Here is an 18,009-nt window from a genome sequence, read left to right as displayed (position 1 = left end):
GAACATAAGCATATGAAGATGGCAGGAGGAAAATGCCGTGGAGGTAGAAGAGCTGGAGTGGAGCAAGATGAGCGGATGGAGAAGACAGCAGGTGTCAAAGTCACGTTGGGCAGAGTTTAGCTGGGACAGGAACACGAAGGTGGGAAAGGCTGTGGTGGCACCCAGGAACCCTCTCTGATAAAAGTTCTATCAGGTCACACACGTATTTCAGCTTCTGTAGCCCAGTGCTTTTTTTGAATCTGATCTGCATGCTTCGTTTTGATGAAGATTTCATCACCGTGATTGTAAAGCAAAGCTTGAAGTCATAAGAACAGAAGCGCCGAAGCGATTTGCGCCTGCCTTTGCGGAGGACATGTGCATGCGGGACCCGAGGCGTGCACCGCGGGGTGGGTGCAGGTCACGGCGCGGGCAGGGTGCGGGCAGCAGCCCCGCGCGGGGCGGGATGCTGCGGGAGGGCAGCTGTGACTCGCGGAGGGGCGCGGACCCCCCGGCGGGGAAGCCCCGGGGGCGGCGATGCGGGCACGGGGCCCCGGGAGCGGCGCGGGTGGGGAGCGGGGCCGGGAGCGCGGCGAAGGCAGCGGGCGCGGGCGGGCCAGGTGCGGGGCCGAGCCGAGCAGGTGCGGGCAGGCGGAGCGGAGCGGAGGGGCGCGCACCGGGCCGGCAGGCGAGGAGCGGACCGGGCCGGGAGGGCGGAGCGCACCGGGGCGGGCGGAGCGGGCGCGGCACCTGCGTGCTGGGAGCCCGGCGGCGCCGAGCCCGGCCCCCTCGGCGGCGCCGCCAGACGGCGGCGGGCCGGGCCGAGGCGCTGCTGGGAAGCGCATCCCGCCCCGCTCCGCCCCGGCAGCTGCGGCCATGACCGACAACATCCCGCTGCAGCCGGTCCGGCAGAAGAAGCGGATGGACAGCAAGCACCGCAGCGGGTGAGCCGCTCGGCGGGGCGGCAGCGCCCGCGGCCCCGGGGCCTCGCTCCTCGCCTGTACCGCGGGGGGCGGGCGGCGCGACCCCCGGCCTCGGGGCGGCGGGGGCTCTGCGGGATGCGCGGGGCGGGCGGGGCGCGGAGCCGCGGCGGAGGCAGGCGGGGGCCGCGGCGCCCTGCGCTGCGCGGCCGCGGTCCGAGCCCGAGGGGGGAGGGGGAGGAGGAGGAGGAGGAGGAGGAGGAGGGGGAGGCAGGCGGGGAGGCAGGCAGGCAAGCAGGCAGGCAGGCGCTGACAGGTTGTTCCTGACGCCATTGCCGTGGCGCGCCCGGGCGGAGGGCAGGATCCTGCCGGGCGGTGCTGCGCTGCGGCCGGGGGCGTGGGGCGAGCGGGGCCAGCCACCGGCCGGCGACGGTAGCCCTTCGGCTGGGCGGGGGACGTGCCCGGCCGGCCCTTGTCCTCACCGCCCTCTCCCCGCGCAGACAAAGCGGAGCCCGGCAGCGGCGAGCGCGGCCGCAGCGCATCCCCGCAGCGGGGGGCGGTGTGCGAGCGGCCCCCGCCCCGCCCGGCCCGGCCGCCATCCCCGCCGCCCCGATCCGATCCGGTCCGCTCCGCGGCCGCTCGCCCCGCGCCGGGGAGCAGGCCGGGAACGGTGTCGGTGGGGCTGTGACAAAGGTCTGTGCTCTGCTCGGCTGCAGCCCTGCCAGCAATACAGCATCCCGGGGGCGCGAGTTTGCAATATCCCCGGTGTGGGATGTGGCCCTTAAGGAAATGTCCGTATATATTTATACTGGTATCCCCATGCGGGAAGTTCAATATGAAAATCGACCCTTTAACGCTGTTTCGTTAGGAAATTGCACCACTGTCCAGACGCGCTGGTGTGTACGGAGTGTGCAGGTTACCCGGCTGTCAGTTGTGGTGCTTCATCTGTCTCTGGATAATTTGTTCTTTAGATGTGGTGAGTGATATTAGCAAAATAAACCAAAACATCAAAGGAAATCCTGACTGTTAGAACAAGAAGAAATGGATACTTTTCCCTTGGTTTGTTATGGTTTTGGTTGATAGCTTTGATTCAGATCCCTCTGACTGAAATTGTTCTTCACAGTACATTCATTATTGGAATTATCCCTTACTATCACTGCTGTTTCTAATAATTGATGTAGCAATATCTGTGCTAGTTGATGCGACCCGGGAGGTGTGTGTGATGCAGCAAGTAATTCTCCAGCGCCTGTGTCACATGCATCACTGGGCAACTTCCACAAGGTGCAGCCACCGTGGCGTTAAACTTGGTGATGTGATTGAAAGGGATCAGGGAGGAGGTGGAAGCCTCAGAAATTTCTCAGAGCTTCTTGAATGATTTCCTGGAGTTCTCTAATCTCCACCAAGACCCTCTTGGGTATTACGGTGTGGTTAGTAGTGTCTAACAGAAATTGCCCTTGTCTAACCTAAGCTGTGGTTCGTTGCTTGTCAACTACCTGATGAGCAGTTGCGGGGACAATGTTTCCAGTTTTAGCAAGAAATTCTGGCACCGTGAAGTTGTGAAGGAAGGTTGCTTAGGATTTCTCTCAATAGCAGTCTGAATAACTTGGATTTGGTGTTTCCATTTGGTGTGGTAACGCTGTTTGGGGATGGAACTTATTGTATATTGGGAACTCTTGTTTTACTGAGAAGTAACCTGTGATATGTTAGTGTTTTGATTCAATGACGATGTGGAGAGCAAAGCATTGAAGTAGAGCAAATCCAAACCAGTATTATAAACCAAAGAAGAAATCAGCCCGCAAGTCAGGGAGGGTCCCTGGTGTCACATCCAGGATGGAGTCCTGGCAATCCTAAGCCGTAATCAAGACCACCTTTCTTCTGTTCCCTCTGAGAGAAACCCAGACAGCTAGCTGCCTTCCAGGTTATGTTCCCTGATACATATGAAAACCCAGGGATAAGAAAGTCTTGAAGGACTTTACCTTAGACTAGTCCTAACCGTAGTTTCTGCTGTGGGGTTTTACCCCCACCAGTGGGGACAAGTTCTCAGCCAGACATTTTTCTGTGTGTTTTTTTTCAGTTTCTTCTGGAGTGGGGAACTGGTTTCTGTTCAGGTACTTCATAGAAACCTTCATGTGTGTTAACAAAAAGTAAGAGAAGCCTAATTCTCATGTAGGGCAGGTGTCATTCAAGCAGGGCTTTCATTACAGCCTCAGCCTTTAGCATACTTTGAAGAGATGCCAGGGAGGAACTGACACAGTGGCTTTGCAGAAATGAATGATGGCACAGACAGCTGAGATCTGTGTCGAAGAGAAACCATGTGCTTAATAAACCAGTGGGTGAAGTGATTGTTTCTGAGCATAACCTTAATGTGGCTCTTCCTTGCTGCAATCAAAGGCTAAGCTCTAAATTCTGCAGCTGTATGCCTTGAATTCAGCCATGTTCTTCCAAATGCTTTGCAGCGCTGAAACCACGATGAGATCTGCCGGTGGGGAGGGAAGGATCGCATTAGCTGCAGCGGGACTGTTGGCGGCACGGCCAGCGAGTGCCAGCTTCCCAGGAGCTGAGCTCTGCCAGAAGGGAGCTGCCAGCTCCTGAAGCACCTCAGGTGCTCTGTTCAGGCCATGACACAAGTTTTTCCCGAAATAGCTTATGGTCTTAGTCCACAGTCCTGCAAGGCATTTTTCAAAACCGGCAGACTGCTGTGCTCATGCTGCCTCTGAATGTAAAAAGGCCTCGATCCAGAAATGTGGCGGGGAGAATGGAGAATGAGACGGCGGAGCTTTACAGCAACACTTCACGTGGCCATTCCATTCTACGTGCGTGTGTACTCTGGCTCTATTTAAAATGGCAAATTCCATTTCAGAGTCAACAGAGAGAGCCGGGAGCTCCTGCCCTCCATCTGCCTGCGTGTGGGTGTGCCGCGGAGCTGGGCTGTGTTCCCACCCTTGAGCTGTTCTGCACCACGGCGCTTGCTGGGTGGGGAGGGGTGGGCTCGGGACCCCTTCCTGACCCCTTCCTGAGCCCCCGTCTGTCCTGTTGCACCCTCAGAGACAGGGGGACTGAGTCATGTGAAGGTGTATGGAAAGGCTAGGTAGTTGTGCATGGCTTTGCCTTTTTTTTTAGCAATGGAAAATTCTTTATATGCTTTTAAAATAATGAAATGTGAAAGGTTATTTGTATATTAAAGGTGCCAAGGACTGAACAGCACAGCCTGTGAGAAACATAGAATTATCATCGGAGAAATGTGCTTGTTGCAGAAGTAATTAAATATGTTGAAGAACTTCAGCACCGTTTTGACAAATACTACCCCAGTATTAGAAAAATGTGACACTTTTTTTTCCTATTAGGTTTGTTTTACATGAAAAATGCTTATGAAAAGCATTTTTCATTTGTTCTCTCAAATACTTCTCCATAAAAAACACGCTGCGTTTATAAATAAAACCTGCTTCATGGTAATAGCTGTTAATCTGGCGTCTGGTGGTCAATCTGTCCTATTACTGCTTCTTACATCATCACTAAGAATGTGTCTTTGTAAACAAATAACATCCTAAATGAAGTACACAGCAGACCTGTTCTTCAACACCTCCCATTCATTTAGATCCCTGGGCAGATTAAAGGCCAGGTCACTTCCAGGACTCAAAGTTTCGGATACAGTTCACATTGAAAGAGATGCTTTTGAGTGGTTGTGACATTATTTGGGGATTTGTGAGTTGTTTGTTGTTCTTTTTGCCAAGTTATGGTTTAAAATGTGACTAACAACACTGCATAAAGTTTCCCCATATAAGCTGTCTTCATATATTTTTTTCCCGTTCTTTCTGTAAGATAATAGTTTTGAAAAGTTCATGGTGTACAGTGACCTGCTAGTTTACTGTACCTCAGGGGCTATTGCAATACCGTTCCTCAGTGCTTCAGTTGCAGAACAGAAGAAGAAGAAATGTTTAGGAATGTATATTTCTAAACTTTTACAGAAGAATGCTCACATTTCTGTAACTTTGTGATTCCCATTCCTGGAAAGTACTTGCTAATTTTATCAGGATCTCTAAGCAGCAATGTAAACTTTCAGTTGTTTATTTTTAGACAATCTTTCTTTCCCTTTCAAGGACATGATGTTCTGATTTCCTGATGGAAAGTATTTTATTATTCCTAATAATGCCAATAGTTCTGCCAGAAATGGTCACCTTCTTCCAGTGACATTGACCTTGCCCCGAGCAGAAAACTTTGTAGTAGTGTCACAGCCTGAGCAGCCCCTTCACTTAGCATCCTGTGCTCGATAAGCTTGATACCCAAAACGAGGGATGGTATCCAAAGAAACAGGAGATCACAGAACAGTGCAATGCCTGTAAAATTATTTCAGGGAGGAACAAGTGGGCCAACTGGAAAAAGCTGATAGCCCCACTCAAAAGGACTTTTTATTTAATGAGCACCAGGCTAATCTGAAACATGTTTGTGTACTTGTCTGTATGTGCTCAGAGTATTTTGTTTCTGACAAATCCATTCAGTTGGGTACCAGAATTTTTTTTCCCCCAAGGTGAAGACTATTCAGTTTCCAGAGGAGACAAGGAAAAGGCGCCTGGCTGAAATGTTCCTGGTTAGATTCACCACCCATCCTTCTGCCTCTGCTTTCCACTTTGCTCGCAGTATGAATTGTGTGGTGGCATCCCAGCATGTGAGCATCCCAAATCAGATATTTAGCGGCACGGCTCAGGACTTTGCACCCTGAGCGTGACCATCTCTCCCTCCAGGACAAATCCTTGGTAGCTTCAGAGGCTTTTGCTTTGGCTCCGGTGAGCGTGCAGCAACCGTGTGGTGCCGGCGAGCACTGGGCTGTCACCAGTGTCGTGCCGTGTGTTGTGCCAACGCAACCTGGGGCGGTAATAAAAGCGGCTGTGGAGACCGGTGTTTGCTGGCGTTGCAACGCTGGCACATGTAAGGCAGAGAGGGTTCAGGTAGTGAAACCGTCCTGTCTGCCTGTGACCCTGGGTGGGTTAGTGAAACCTGCCATTCCTCTAGTAAAGCACGATCTGCCATTGCAGCTACTCCTGTTTGTGTAAAGCACTTTGTAAGGATCATGGATGTCATATAAGGATTTTAAAGCAGAACTAATGAGCTTAGTAATGTTTTCTTCCTTAATGAAGTGTAAGACATCATTGAAAAATTAAAAAAACCCACAAAACTACGGCAGTTGAGTATCTTGGGGAGAGGGTGATCAATATCTGCCTGTAAGAATGAGCACGTGGTTCTGTGCTTGAGAAATGCCTGCGTTTTTACCAGACGCTCTTTTTTGAACTTATTTCAACAACCCATGAGCTGGCACTTGTGTAGTCAGTGTGCAGAGGTAACAGTCCCGCTAGCCCAGGGTTGGGGCTGGGGGCTGCTGCTCTGCCCTCACCCAGCAAAGCCCAGGCAGCATAGTGGGTGGCTTGTGGTGCGAGAGGAAAAACCAAGGTCACGCAAGAGGGAAGATTTAAATGCCAGCGCTGGGGTTGACTAGGTGCCTTCATAACCAAAACTCTTTGGGGAGCTTTGAATGGATATGGGATAAAAATCAGCATTTGCTGATGTTCAGGCTTTTCAGGTACGGGTGTGTGTTCCTCGCTGAGCACTACGAGCGCTGGAGGAGGCAGTGAGGCAATGACGTGATGGGATTCCTGAGCGCTGATGAACCTCGCTGGTTAGTGTTGCAACGTGCGACTGTTATTGCTGGTTGTAGTATTCTGTTCGTTGGTTGGACTTTTTTTTTTTTTTTTTAAATTCCTTTATGTTGCGTAGAAACCTCACGCTAAAAGGCTATGTGGGAGGCTTCTTAGTAGAAATGCTGGATAATCTTTACTTGAGCATCGATACTGCTGGTGCTCACCTTCAAAAACTTGCTAGGCAGGAAGTTTTTCTTTTGTTTGTCTAATTAGGTTTTCAGTTTGCTTTCCCTGTGATTCAGGAGGTTGTGAAAACGGTGGCTCTAGCTAGGCAGGAGTTTCAAAAACCTGTTATTTTTACACAGCAGATTCTCCCATGCCCTTTCTTGCTTATACTTGGAACTGCGTTATTTTTAGATTGATTCTCAAACCTTATAGTAACACAGCATTTGTAAAGTGAAATTCTTACAGCAACAAGTGTCTTTGTGGTGAGAATGCTACGAGGGGTCATGGCTTTGGTTGCAGAACGTCTGCTAAATTTTGGGTAATTTCACTTTTGTGCAATTGCCTTCTACTTTGCTGCCTTTGTAGGTGCTGTCGGTATGAGGGGCTGCTGGCTCATTTAGAACCACGCAAGTGTAAGCAATTCTGCAGCGCTAGCTGTTAGCATTCACAGGCTAGTGAATTCATAGCAATTTGGAAAAGGAAAGACTAAAAGCAATATAATTAGATGTAAACCATTGGGCAGAGCACACTGTTCTTAAGGTAAAATGTTCCGGTTAGTTTGTGGCATTCATTTGCCATTTTCTGATATATTCATGAAGGAAAAAATGCTGGTAAGTCATTGAACTTATTAAAATATCTGGAAGTCTGCTTTGGAGATTTAGGTATCGGTTTGAAGATCTGCCCAGATATTTGGAAAGTTCTTTGGAGCATATCAGTGAATTTCACTTTGTAAAAAAAAAATTCCCAGCAAAAATAAAAACCCTATTAAATTATAGTAGTACCCTCTTTAAGCAATGTCCTATTGTAAATATTATGATACAGGTGTGTAGCTGTTTTTGCTGTTGACTACAATCCCTAGAAGAGGCCCAACCTAAAAAATAAACAAAGGTAACTGGTTTCAGATGTCTGATTACAAGGACCAACTGACCCTCTGTAACTGGGAAGCACGCTGGGATGAAATGGGGGGTGTGCACGCCAGGTTTTCTCCCTTGGGCACAGCCTTTTATTTGGAGCCTTATCAAAGAGGCCATTCTGAATTCGCAGTCATTAAAACATGGAATCAAGGCTAATCTTGTGTGGTTTTCTCCATCATGAAAGAAGGAAAACCACTTCTTTTTCCTTCCCCCCACCCCCAGAACATAGCTGTTTTCTGTTGTGAGCCAAACACTACCATTTGCACTATTTCCCATTAAAATATATTTGGGATACAAGTGATTATTTGTCTTGGGTCTTCATCTGCAAACACAAAAGAAAACTGCAATTAAAAGGTATCAAGCTAATAAAATATACTTCTGAAGTAGCATTTAGGAATTTGAGTGTTTAACACCAACTTTGCTGCTTATCTCATGTTAGTGACTGCCTTTTAGATGTGTTATACACAACTGTGAGGGGGAGGAAGATCTACTAGTTAGTTTTTCTTAAGAAAAAACGAAGTGTGTAGATTTGACAAAAATTCGTAGTTTCAGGGGCAAGTGTAACTTTTTGAAGTGGGTTACATTTAGGGTACTTTAATTATACTTTAACTATACAATTTACTGCCTAGGGACCAGTCAAAGATGGAAGTCCTTTGCCTTGGAAATGTTACAAAAGCAGAAGAACAGGCAATGTCCCTGTGTGACGATGAGCAGAGATGGTGGTAGCGCTGCTGCAAGGCTGTAGGAAGTCAGATGCCTCTTGTAGATACTTGAACAGTAAGGCCTCTCCAATTATTTTATTCCAGTAATTTGACTGAGGCGTTCATTGCTATCAGGTTTTTAAACTGTTCCTGTTACCCACAGTGTTTATTTCTGTCAGATTTTCTCGCAGTCTCCTAATTTTCTCCTCTTCAGCAAATGAACAGTGTACAAGTCAGAGCTGACAACTTGCAGAGGCTTTGATGAAGCTGCCCCATACGCAGTCAGGGGTAACTGTGTGTAGGTGAAAGCAGTAGGACAGCTATCGGAACCGGGGGACCTTGCAAGGACTCTGCTTTTGCAATGGAGGGTTTGATACCTGGAGCTGATAAGAGACTATCTGGCACCAGACAAAACTTGTGGTTTCATGTTCCTTCGGTACCGACGTGTGGGTGCTGTGTAGTGCTCTGCTGGCTTGTCAGTATTTCTGTCTCAGAGCTGCTTTGGGTGAGAAAATCTTCTCTCCTGTTTTCGAGTAGCATCTGTACACTTACGGCTTAGGGTGTTTTTGAGTGCAGGCTGGAGAAAATCCACCTTTTCAGGCTCGTCTGTCACTCTTCATGAAATATAGTAACGTCAGAGTAATTTGATTATGCAAAAATCCTTTTATCTAGTTTTAAGAGCCTGTGAGAAATTATCTTGCAAGTCAGCCTTGTGAAGTTAATGCCTACATCTGCTTGTGGAGCACTGAATCACATGGCAACACCTTTTCTATACTTCTGGAAGCAAAGTTGATTTTTATTCCTGTTCTGTACCAAAGGAACTGACATAACTGATAACGCTGCTTTCTGTTCACTTGCACCCAGCAGGGCACAGAACATAAAAATGGTATCTTTGTAGGAAACCACCTCCCGTGTGGTGAGTTGTAAATCCCGTTTGTCGTGATGCGTGTGTCTTCGGGCAAGACTGCGAATTCAGGAGCTTTGTGTGCTTCCTTAAACAGCTCTTTCCATCGGTTAGGTGTGTATTTAACTGAACTTTTGTGGGAGAATGCCGTGATTCAAGAACAGATCTTCGCAGCAGTTGCTGGAAAGATGTTTGTAAGGGCTCCAAGGCTGTTGGTTATCAATCCGGCTGACGCTGGCTTTCCCGAATGTCAGTGACATTCAGTAGGTCTGTTTGTAAGGGAACGAGGGGGACTGGCTTTCAGTAAGAAGCAGTGACAACAGAAAAATAACCCTTCTGGGGCTTGGGAGGGGACAGCACCGCAGTTCTGAGCAGAGGGGCTTTTCCAAGGACAGGAGGGACTGCTGATAAGTCCTTGCATCTCCCACGAAGTAACCAACCCTCGGATTCATCGCCTCAAGTGAGGACTCGTTGCACCGACCAGTGCCCAGTTTTTATTTGCTAAAATTTGTGTGAGCGCAGCGGATTTGGTGGCCGCAGCAGCAGGCTGGTGGCCCTGTGAGGCGCCTCAAGCTGGGGTCCCCTGGCCGAACCGTTGCTGAACGCGCTGCACCTTCATCCTCCGTGTTTTTCCAGAGAATAAACATTCCCTGTCACCTCCCTCCACCGTCTTCTGGTTGAGCAAAGCACCGTCTACCCTGAAGTTTGTAGGCCACATGGTGGTTTCCAAAACAGGGCATACCGTTTCGTGATGTGTGACACCCAGCTGTGTGCTGGGGGAGGTTTTGCCTTGGGTAATTTCAAATATGGGCACCACGTTGCTGTGGCTGGGATTTATTATTGACTGTGGTGAGTCCTGAGGTCCCCGACAGCAGTGGGGAGAGGTGGGGGCCCTATGGTGCGAGAGAGGTGACACACGCTGGGGGCTGGAGGGGCTAGCTCAGCAGCTTCAGCATCAGCATCACCTGTGCCCTCCCGGGGAGAAGAGGAACCGCTTTGGTAACCCTGTCAGTTCGAGTGAATGTGGTGTGGTTTTCCTGAATTCCCATGTAACTTCTAGCAGAGGCCAGGAGTGATGTTAAATAAATGGATTTAATGTAAGCCCAAGTTGAAAAAGTAAAAAAACCAGCATACCAATGCACTCATATTTTATTTATTTATGAACAGTTTTTGGAAAACTGGCATTACAAGGTGTCCAGCTCAGCAATTACTTCTTATAATGGAATCGTGACAATATTTAATAGAGTAACAACAGAGATGCTGCTGACAAAGTAGACAAAAATGCAGGGAAAAAAAGTTAGAGGGAAGTTACATCGGACTAGTCTAAAACCAGGATGAGCTTGAATTCCTGCAGCGGTTTCGCTGGCAGCCTGGGTTTGTGGCACCGAGTCCGGGCACTGGCCGGCACGCATGGCCCCACGGCAGGACTCCCACCTTGGGAGCTGAAAATATGAATTACTACAGCTGAATTAATTGAGACAAGGTAGCTGGATCTGCGGTGCGTGCCCTCAGTCAATGAGAATGTGTGTTATTCATTAGTGGATAACATACAATTTGCCATTATCATAAACAGAGCTAATGACTGTAATGCTGTGTAAAAGTAAAATCAGTAATCACTTAGTATCTATTTTCAGATTTCTCTTATGGTTTCGTTTTTAGAGGATTATAGATTATTATTCCTTGGTAAGACCCTTTTGAAGTGAAAAAAATTCAAATATGCAAATAGTGAACCCTTCTGTTAGAAGGGTATGCATTTCTATGAAGTAGGGGTTGCAGGGAAGAAGGAGAGAATCTCTGTCTCCATCTCTTTCCTTTAGGACATAGGAGATCACTCTATGTATATGCCTTCCTGGTTTAAGTTCAGTTTGTAAATGGGAAAGCCTGGAGTTCCATACACCAGCAAGGAAACAAGAACCCGTAGAAAGCACCTGTTACTACTTTTTTCTTGGGAGCTTTCTGGCATAAAACCTGCAACCCAGGCTGGGTGCGAAGGGTCCTTTGCACTGCTACCCCACGCCTCCTTGCTTCCCAAAGCCCTTCTGTTGGCAGGAGGCAGAAGTTCTCCCAGCAGCTGGCACTGACTCGGTGCAGTGATGGGCTTGGTCTGTGCTTCTCTACGCATCAGCTCCTTGAAATCCAAAGGAGGTGCCACCCCAGCCTGTGTTGCTGCAGGCACGTTTCTGGCGTCGCCGCAGTCCTGCCCAGCTCTGAACGTGTGCTTGTCCAATGTTTTACCAACAGCTCCGACACCGTAGGAGAGTTTTGCTCGCTGTAGCAGGCGGGGTGTCTGTGTTGGAAGGGCAGGCTCTGGGTGTTAATGTGCTGGTAGTACAGTGGGTAAGGGCCAGGTGAGAGGTGATGAGTGACAGGTGAAGAAGTGATGCTTAGCTCTTCTGCCTGGCAGGTGGAGAAGGTTTGGGGTACACGTGTGCGAGTCAGAGAAATGTGATTAAAAATTAACTCAATTAATTAATGTTCCTACTATAGGTGTTGTGAGTGCTTAAGATGCTGTGGGAGGAGAGACCCGAGGCCTCGTACGGTTTGGCTTGGCCATCCAGAGAAGAGAGACCAGAGATACCCTCGCAATGTGATCAACAACCAGAAATACAACTTCTTTACATTTCTCCCTGGGGTAAGTGTGAAGAAAGTTGTTTTTCACCACCCCGCCCCAACGCTTTCCCCAATTTCAGTGGGTGCAGAAGCTGGAGGAAGTAGTTAATGTTTGGGTTGTGTTTGGTGCACCTCTGCCTTAGGGCAGCTGCAAACAGGCACGGGTCTGTCCTGAGTGCCCAGGACTACTTTAAGACTGACCTAAGTTGGCATCTAAACACTAGAGGAGCATGCAAAAATGTTTCTGGTGCTTAGGTCAATATGCATAACTTATGAATTCTGCTAATCTCCTCCCTCTGGTTTTTTTTTCTCTATTTTTTTTTTAGGTGTTGTTTAACCAGTTCAAATACTTCTTCAACCTTTATTTCTTGCTTTTGGCCTGCTCTCAATTTGTCGTTGAAATGAGGCTTGGAGCACTTTACACATACTGGGTTCCTCTGGTAGGTCATTTAAGGTTTATTTATTCAAGAAAGTCTCAGTGTTTGACAAAATTTCTTGTGCTGCCTTTTCTGTAGGGTATAGGTTTGCACCTTAAATAATTCCGTTAGCTTCCTTCAGGCCCGCGCTGTACATGGTGCAGCGTAGATGTGTCTGTTCTGGCCTCAAGCTTTATTTTGTAGAGGTTTGACAGGGATGTGAGAGGACTCTGCCCCCAACTTGTTCATCTGCGGGATGCTAACAGGCGCAGAGCTCTTGCTGCTGGCCACAGGGGCTGCGAGGGCAGCAGGGCTCCCTGAATAACAGCAGAAAACAAATGGAGGCTGGTGCAAATATATTTCCCTGGCAATGTGTGTGTGGTTCACAGCTGCCTCTGAACCTAGGCTGTGCTTGTGGAGGGTCTGTGTGGGGCACTGCGCCCTCCCGCCGTGATCCGTGCTCGAGGGAGCCTGGACCAGCCTGGCATCTGCAGCAGAGGACCGAAGGGCACCTTTCAAAAGTGACCTTAATGAGCAGCCATATGCACAATGACAGCAAATTATGCTCCCCTGCCAAACAGTTTGACCTGTGGCCTTGGGATAGGTCAGCGGGCTGCTTCATACTCTTAACTACATTGTAAAAAACCAAAACCAAAACAAACAACCAAAAAAAACCCCTGAGGACCCCCCCTCCACAAACTTCCTACGCAAAAATATATATAGAGAGACATATTCACATTCGCCCAAGGTGCGGGCACTCCTTCCTTCTTGTAAGCTATTTGCCTTTTTTTTTTGATAGCTGTGTGTTTCACCTGAGACCAAAGGAAATCGATAATAATCAGTTTTGCAGCAGGAACTCCAGTGCTGTCAAAGGACAGAAAGGGGAATAGTTGCATAGAATGGGCTTCTAAAATCTGTAAAATGCACTGCATGAGCCAGTTACAACTGCTTAAATGCTTAAATGTAGGTACCTATATATTTTTTCTTTTGTGCAAGTAAAACTCTTATTTCTCTTTCTGTGTGAATAACTTCTCTGCTGCACTTCAGCTCATAGAATTGTAGAATAATTTTGGTTCAGAGGGACGTCTGGTCCAACTGTCTGCTTAAAGCAGGGCTGTCTTTAAACTTAGGTTGGTTTTACTCATCTACATGAGTTTTAAAAATCTCCCAAGGATAGACATCCTTTTTACTCCAAAGAAATGATGGAAACCCAGCTGAAAATTGATTTTAAACGCACAGGGCTCTTTCTAAGACTCTACTTGTGCACTGATTTGAGAAATGGTGGTGGTAAAAATGCGTGGCTCTATTGAGGGAGCTGAAGAGGGGCAAAGGACATTTTTCTTGCCTTTTAGCCTTTCAGTACAGTGAAATCCCTGGTAAAAGCCAGAAAGAAGTGAAGGGGGCAGCTGTGGGACATTGCTGCTAAAATTCTGTTTGTATTAAAGCCTGGACCGCACTGAATTCTCTCTCGAGTGCGTGTTGCATTGCGTGTGCTGTATGAATCTAATGCTGGTTTCATAAGGTCCTGTCCTATAGAAAAAGCACCCAGAGGATATCTCTCTCTGCATTTTGTATAGGCAGTTGTGACTTGTCTGTGCCGGGTGAGCAATTAGAATTTGGCATATGAGCTGCCAGAAAGCAGGATAAGAAAGGTCTTTGTTCATTACTGGCTGCTAATACGAGTGTTGGGGATGGAATGACATGTGAGATGACACAGTGAGTCGGCACATGTGGGAATATTTTGGGGTGATTATCTGAAGACTCTTCAAACAGCTGAAACATAAGTTGAAAATAACTGATGCTTTTTTATTTTGTTTTGGAAAGGGGACAGGAATTTCTAGCTAAACGCACAAATGCCACTTGTAAATAGAAGAGGAACGTTCATTCTTTTCTTGATTTGTTGGTTATGGGAAAGAGGTCATCCACAGTGGTGCAAAACAGATGGTTGTGGTCCTGAACGCTGTGGGATGAAATGCTTCTCTGAAAATTTTGTATTAATGGCTTTTTACTTTCAATGGTAGTAAGTACAGGATTGCATACAGGCAGGTTTTAAAAAAAGTAATTGCCCGTCCTTGGGTCTCTTCATGTGTCTGCATGTTTAAATACTGCAGAAACATACTAAATAGCATTTCAAGACTGATATTAATTAATCCAGATCATACATTTAGACGCATATGTATGTACTAGAATTAGGGACTGTTCAGTTTTATTATAGGATTGTGAGAGTTGGCAGATGAAGTGTACCTCAGCATTTAATAATTAAAGAACCTGCTGTCCTTCAGTCTTAGTAGCTCTTAGTTCAATCTTCATCATTTTTCTTTGTTTTTAAAAAATGGGGGGATGTGAATTGTTATTGTGGTATGTATATGTGGTGTTGGGTAGTGTTAGCAATGCTCCAGAGCAAGGCTTTCCTGAGGTGGTTGTGGAGTTCAGGTTCCCAAGTTCTTTGTGCCCAGCTTAACGACTCATGCACACAATTTTTGGAGGTGTGTGCATAGCTGTTCTTTCTAAAGATGAAGCTACTTAAAGTTGGAACTTGCAAACCACTGGCAAAATCTCCTGTTTGGGCATTTACAGGTATTTTAATGTGCTTTTCATGTAACCCGGTATTTTAATGTGCTTTTCATGTAACCCTTAGTTTCTAACATCACCCTGCCCCCTTTCTAAAATAAAAAAAAAATTCTTATTGACAGAGATGAATCAGTACATGCTTGAAATTTTCAAGAATGCAGGGTTTAAAAAGTTCTTTTTTCTTCTGTAATGGATGAGGAGTGTTTTAACTGTTCAGTGAGTCTGAGCTGAATAGTGCCTAGTAAAAAAAATTGACTTAGTGATACTAGCCCTGTAAAGAATTGTTTTGCAATTATTTTTTTTTGTATAGTGAAGGATATGATATAGGCATTTTCCTCATGACAGGAGGAAGTTAAATGAGTGCTCATACCCACGGAAAAGCAGGACTGAAACCCTAATTAGACAAATGTGTAATACTATGAGTAGTTCACATTAAATATATTTAGAATGCTCATTTGTGTAGGCTGAGTGTGTGTATAAGTGCACATCAGTACACACATATTATATATCTATATATTTAAAAAAGGATTATGTAAATTTATATATAGATTTCTATATGAAGAAATCTCACAGATTAGGTGAGCTGACTTTTATAGCTCAGTGGTGGAGGGAATACTGAGATCTGAGGGGTCCTGTCTTACACTGGACTTTGAGTAACCCCTCTCCGTCTTGGTTACTCACCTGTGAAGTGAGGTGAAATAAGTTGTTTACACTCTGTGGATAAACTGCAAAGATTTGCTTGGGGAGGTACTGGCAGAGCATCACATTAGAGCTGAGGAACAACCATATTTTTGTAAGCAACAAGTCTGTGGCCGATTTGCTGTTGGGCGTTGTGCACAGCAGTGACTACCATCACCCTAATGATTTAGCGAGAGAAGACAGAGTAAGGAAATGCAGACTGTTGGCGTTGGTACTGATAAATATTGTTCTTATTAGAGGCAGATGTGATTTTTTCCTGACCTTTTCATCCATTCTGTTCCCCGCCTTTCCATGCCCCTTTTTAGGGATTTGTGCTTGCCGTTACCGTCATCCGAGAGGCCGCGGAGGAGATCAGATGTTACATGCGCGACAAGGAAGTGAACTCGCAGATCTACAGCAAGCTCACAGCGAGAGGTCGGCGCGGCGGCTCCAGCGCGCCTGCTGCATCCTGGCGCGGCCGCCGCAGCACCGGGGGTTGCAACTCAATCAAATGCTGCTGACAGTCAGAGAAGCAGAGTTCAAGGAATGGGGAGGGGGTTATGGGCTCGCAGGCACGTGGCTTCGTGGCCACGCTGCTGCTCCTGCCACTGCAGAGGCCTCGGGGGTCGGGGTGGCTTCTCATGGATGGCTCCTCGCTGGGCTTTGCTGAGGGTTTGCTAGGGAGATGCGTAGCTAATGCAAGGGGTGTGCGTTTGAATTGCTTCAGATAACCTCAGAGCATCATCTTGGTGGCTGGAAGCATGGAAAGCAGGCGGCTGGGGCATTTACACGCACAGGAGCCTGCGTCGTGGGTTGGGAATTGCTGCAGCCAGCACCAGGCAGGGGTGAACTGCCAAGCAGCTGATGTGATGCTTCTAAACCCTGTTTGCTCTCAGCTCTGGGGTAGACCAGAACTTCTTTCCCAATTATCCTTTCTTGGTGCATTGGAGTCGCCAAAGAAAAACTGGATCTGAATTTCCCTAGGTTGTGGATATTTCCAGAAGGGAAATGTGTTTTCCTTCCTGCAGAGCTGTGACGTGGGAGAAGCGCTCCGTAATGTTGCATAGGTGCAGGAAGGGAGAGGCAAATACAGCAAACAGCATAGTAAGAAGAAAACAAGAATGGAGCTATAGTAGATGTGATATGTTGTTCAGGGTTTTTTTCGTTTATTTTTCTTCCAGTTTTGGTAATAGTGCATGTCTTCTCCTTGCACGCGTTTTTTGCTTGTTCACCCTGTCTGTAAGAGAGACAGATGTAAGAAGGATTCCTATAAGCTACCAATTCATATTCTTTAATGGAAATAACAAATGTGTGCTTAAAGGGAGGAGGATCCACATAGGCAGGTAATTTGCAAAAGGACTTTATTAGAAGAATTAAATCTAGGTCTGTGACATTGTCAGAAGGTGGTTATGCAGAGGGAGATTCAGCTAATGAGGGTGAAGGTGGGCTGTGTTCTGGTGCCTGGGACTGGGGACCCGGTCAGCACAGGTACCACGAGTCATAGGTAAGCACAAGTACTCTGTACCGAAGGAGCTTGTGAGTGCATGTGTTAAATTTAAGGGGACTTGCTTGACATACTGACATGTTCCATCACTTACTGAATATGCAGTACCCGTTGAGTTTCATAGTTTTTTCTGGGTTGTACCAGGCAGGGAGCCTACATCATACAAATCCTTTGCTAAAAGAGACTGTGATACGTTTTCACATCCTGTGTTTGTTTCTGTTAGCAGTGACTGCTGGAGTTCCTCAATAGTGCTAATATCTTCTCTTGTATTTTTTTGTATACATCATCTTTACCCCCTCTCTCCAACTGCTGAGGAGTTTGGAGACCTCGTTTGTAAGCGAGCCCAGGCTGCAGCTCAGCTGTGCCTGATCCCTGGCTCTGGCCATTGTTTACAGCTGTGCCCTACCTAACAAAGACATTTAAATTCTCATTTGAAAAATGGAATGCTGCCTCACTATGGAGTTACTCCTAATACCATGACAATGATGGTGAGGCCAGGCTTTTGTTTTTAAAAAGGGACTGAACTGAATTTACGCAAGTTCTTTTTTTTTTTAAATTTCCAGTTTCTTTGCTATAAAAGTTTATACCTCTGCATTAAGGTGCAGCAAACTAGGTGTAGTAAAAATATGCTGCTTTCAACACTTGCACTTTTGAGAATAAGGCTGCTTTATAAATGTAATTGCTTAAGGCTGTATATATTTCTCATGCTGGGAATTATGAGGGAACTCCAAACTAGGGAGTTTTGAGTTTCTGAATATTAAATCCCCTTTTAATAACGTGTTCTTACTACAACACTTAAAATGCTTGGCAACCAACAAAAGCCCCATCCAAGAGGGGTGTACTACATCTATTTAAAGATATAAAAGAGTTGCCTTCTGGATTCTATTCAATGATCTATAAGGGGCCTGACCTCTCCTTTAGTTCTTTTCATATTGCTATTATGTTTCCCATGAATGATTT

The 18,009-nt window shown here is 46.8% G+C and overlaps 1 protein-coding gene across 1 annotated transcript in view; it reads left to right on the top strand.

The window, feature by feature from the left end:
- Nucleotides 1–770: 770 nt before the first annotated feature.
- Nucleotides 771–18,009, top strand: part of ATP9A (ATPase phospholipid transporting 9A (putative)) — a 63,602-nt gene continuing 46,363 nt past the window's right edge. Inside the window, exons 1-4 of the mRNA XM_055722286.1 lie at nucleotides 771–920; nucleotides 11,758–11,902; nucleotides 12,207–12,320; nucleotides 15,872–15,980. Coding sequence (XP_055578261.1) covers nucleotides 853–920; nucleotides 11,758–11,902; nucleotides 12,207–12,320; nucleotides 15,872–15,980 — 436 coding nt within the window. The 5' untranslated portion in view covers nucleotides 771–852. The remainder of the gene's footprint in view (nucleotides 921–11,757; nucleotides 11,903–12,206; nucleotides 12,321–15,871; nucleotides 15,981–18,009) is intronic.

Source organism: Falco cherrug, chromosome 10 (assembly GCF_023634085.1).
Source record: "Falco cherrug isolate bFalChe1 chromosome 10, bFalChe1.pri, whole genome shotgun sequence".
Taxonomy (NCBI): domain Eukaryota; kingdom Metazoa; phylum Chordata; class Aves; order Falconiformes; family Falconidae; genus Falco; species Falco cherrug.
The sequence above is the reverse complement of the archived record's forward strand: the minus strand, read 5'-3'. Positions and strand labels throughout refer to the sequence as shown.